The sequence below is a fragment of the Prunus dulcis genome, chromosome 1, assembly GCF_902201215.1.
Source record: "Prunus dulcis chromosome 1, ALMONDv2, whole genome shotgun sequence".
NCBI lineage: Eukaryota > Viridiplantae > Streptophyta > Magnoliopsida > Rosales > Rosaceae > Prunus > Prunus dulcis.
This window is the reverse complement of record NC_047650.1, coordinates 18,824,602-18,825,288: the sequence shown is the minus strand read 5'-3', so window position 1 is coordinate 18,825,288 and position 687 is coordinate 18,824,602. Positions and strand designations below refer to the sequence as shown.

Genomic DNA, 687 nt, shown 5'->3' with positions numbered 1-687 from the left:
CTCAGTAGGGGCCCTAGGCCCCCAAAGGCACGTGTCGTTGGTGAAGCCCCCGGGGCGGACGAGCTGCGAGGGCCGCCTCAAATTACAATTTCTACCGAGCGGCGGGTAGAATCCTTTGCAGACGACTTAAATACGCGACGGGGTATTGTAAGTGGCAGTGTGGCCTTGCTGCCACGATCCACTGAGATTCAGCCCTGCGTCGCTTCGATTCGTCCCTCCCCCTCCTTTTCCATTCAACTTTCCCCAAAAACTTGGCGAGGCTACCCATCCGACACTTGCTTGTATTTTTTTTGCGTGCTTTCTCTTCTTCGCCGCCTTCACTTACCTGCCGACTTGTCATGGCTTTGGCTTTGCCTTTAATCGTAACCGCTGACTTGTCTTTGCCTTGCCTTGCCATGTTGTGCCATGGCCTTGGCATGCCTTGGCTTGGCTTGCGTTGGCATGCCTCGGTGCCGTGCTTGTGTGTAACTTGCAACCTGCATGCTGCCTTGCGTTGCCTCGTCGTAACCTTGGCATGCCTTGCCTTGCGTATGCGTATGCCTTGCCTTGGTATTGCTCCCCATTCAATTCAAGCCTTTTCGAGAAAGTGGGGCTATTGGAAGCTTGGCATNCATAGAAACCCATATTTGAGAGAATTGGGTTTTTATCCTTGGCACTAGCAACTTGCATGGTTTGTGCAAGTAAATA

The 687-nt window shown here is 52.6% G+C and overlaps 1 protein-coding gene across 1 annotated transcript in view; it reads right to left on the bottom strand.

Annotated features, from left to right (window-relative positions):
* Positions 1-397, bottom strand: part of LOC117615858 — a 6,341-nt gene extending 5,944 nt beyond the window's left edge. Inside the window, exon 1 of the mRNA XM_034345024.1 lies at positions 326-397. Coding sequence (XP_034200915.1) covers positions 326-397 — 72 coding nt within the window. The remainder of the gene's footprint in view (positions 1-325) is intronic.
* Between the last annotated feature and the right edge of the window lie 290 nt (positions 398-687).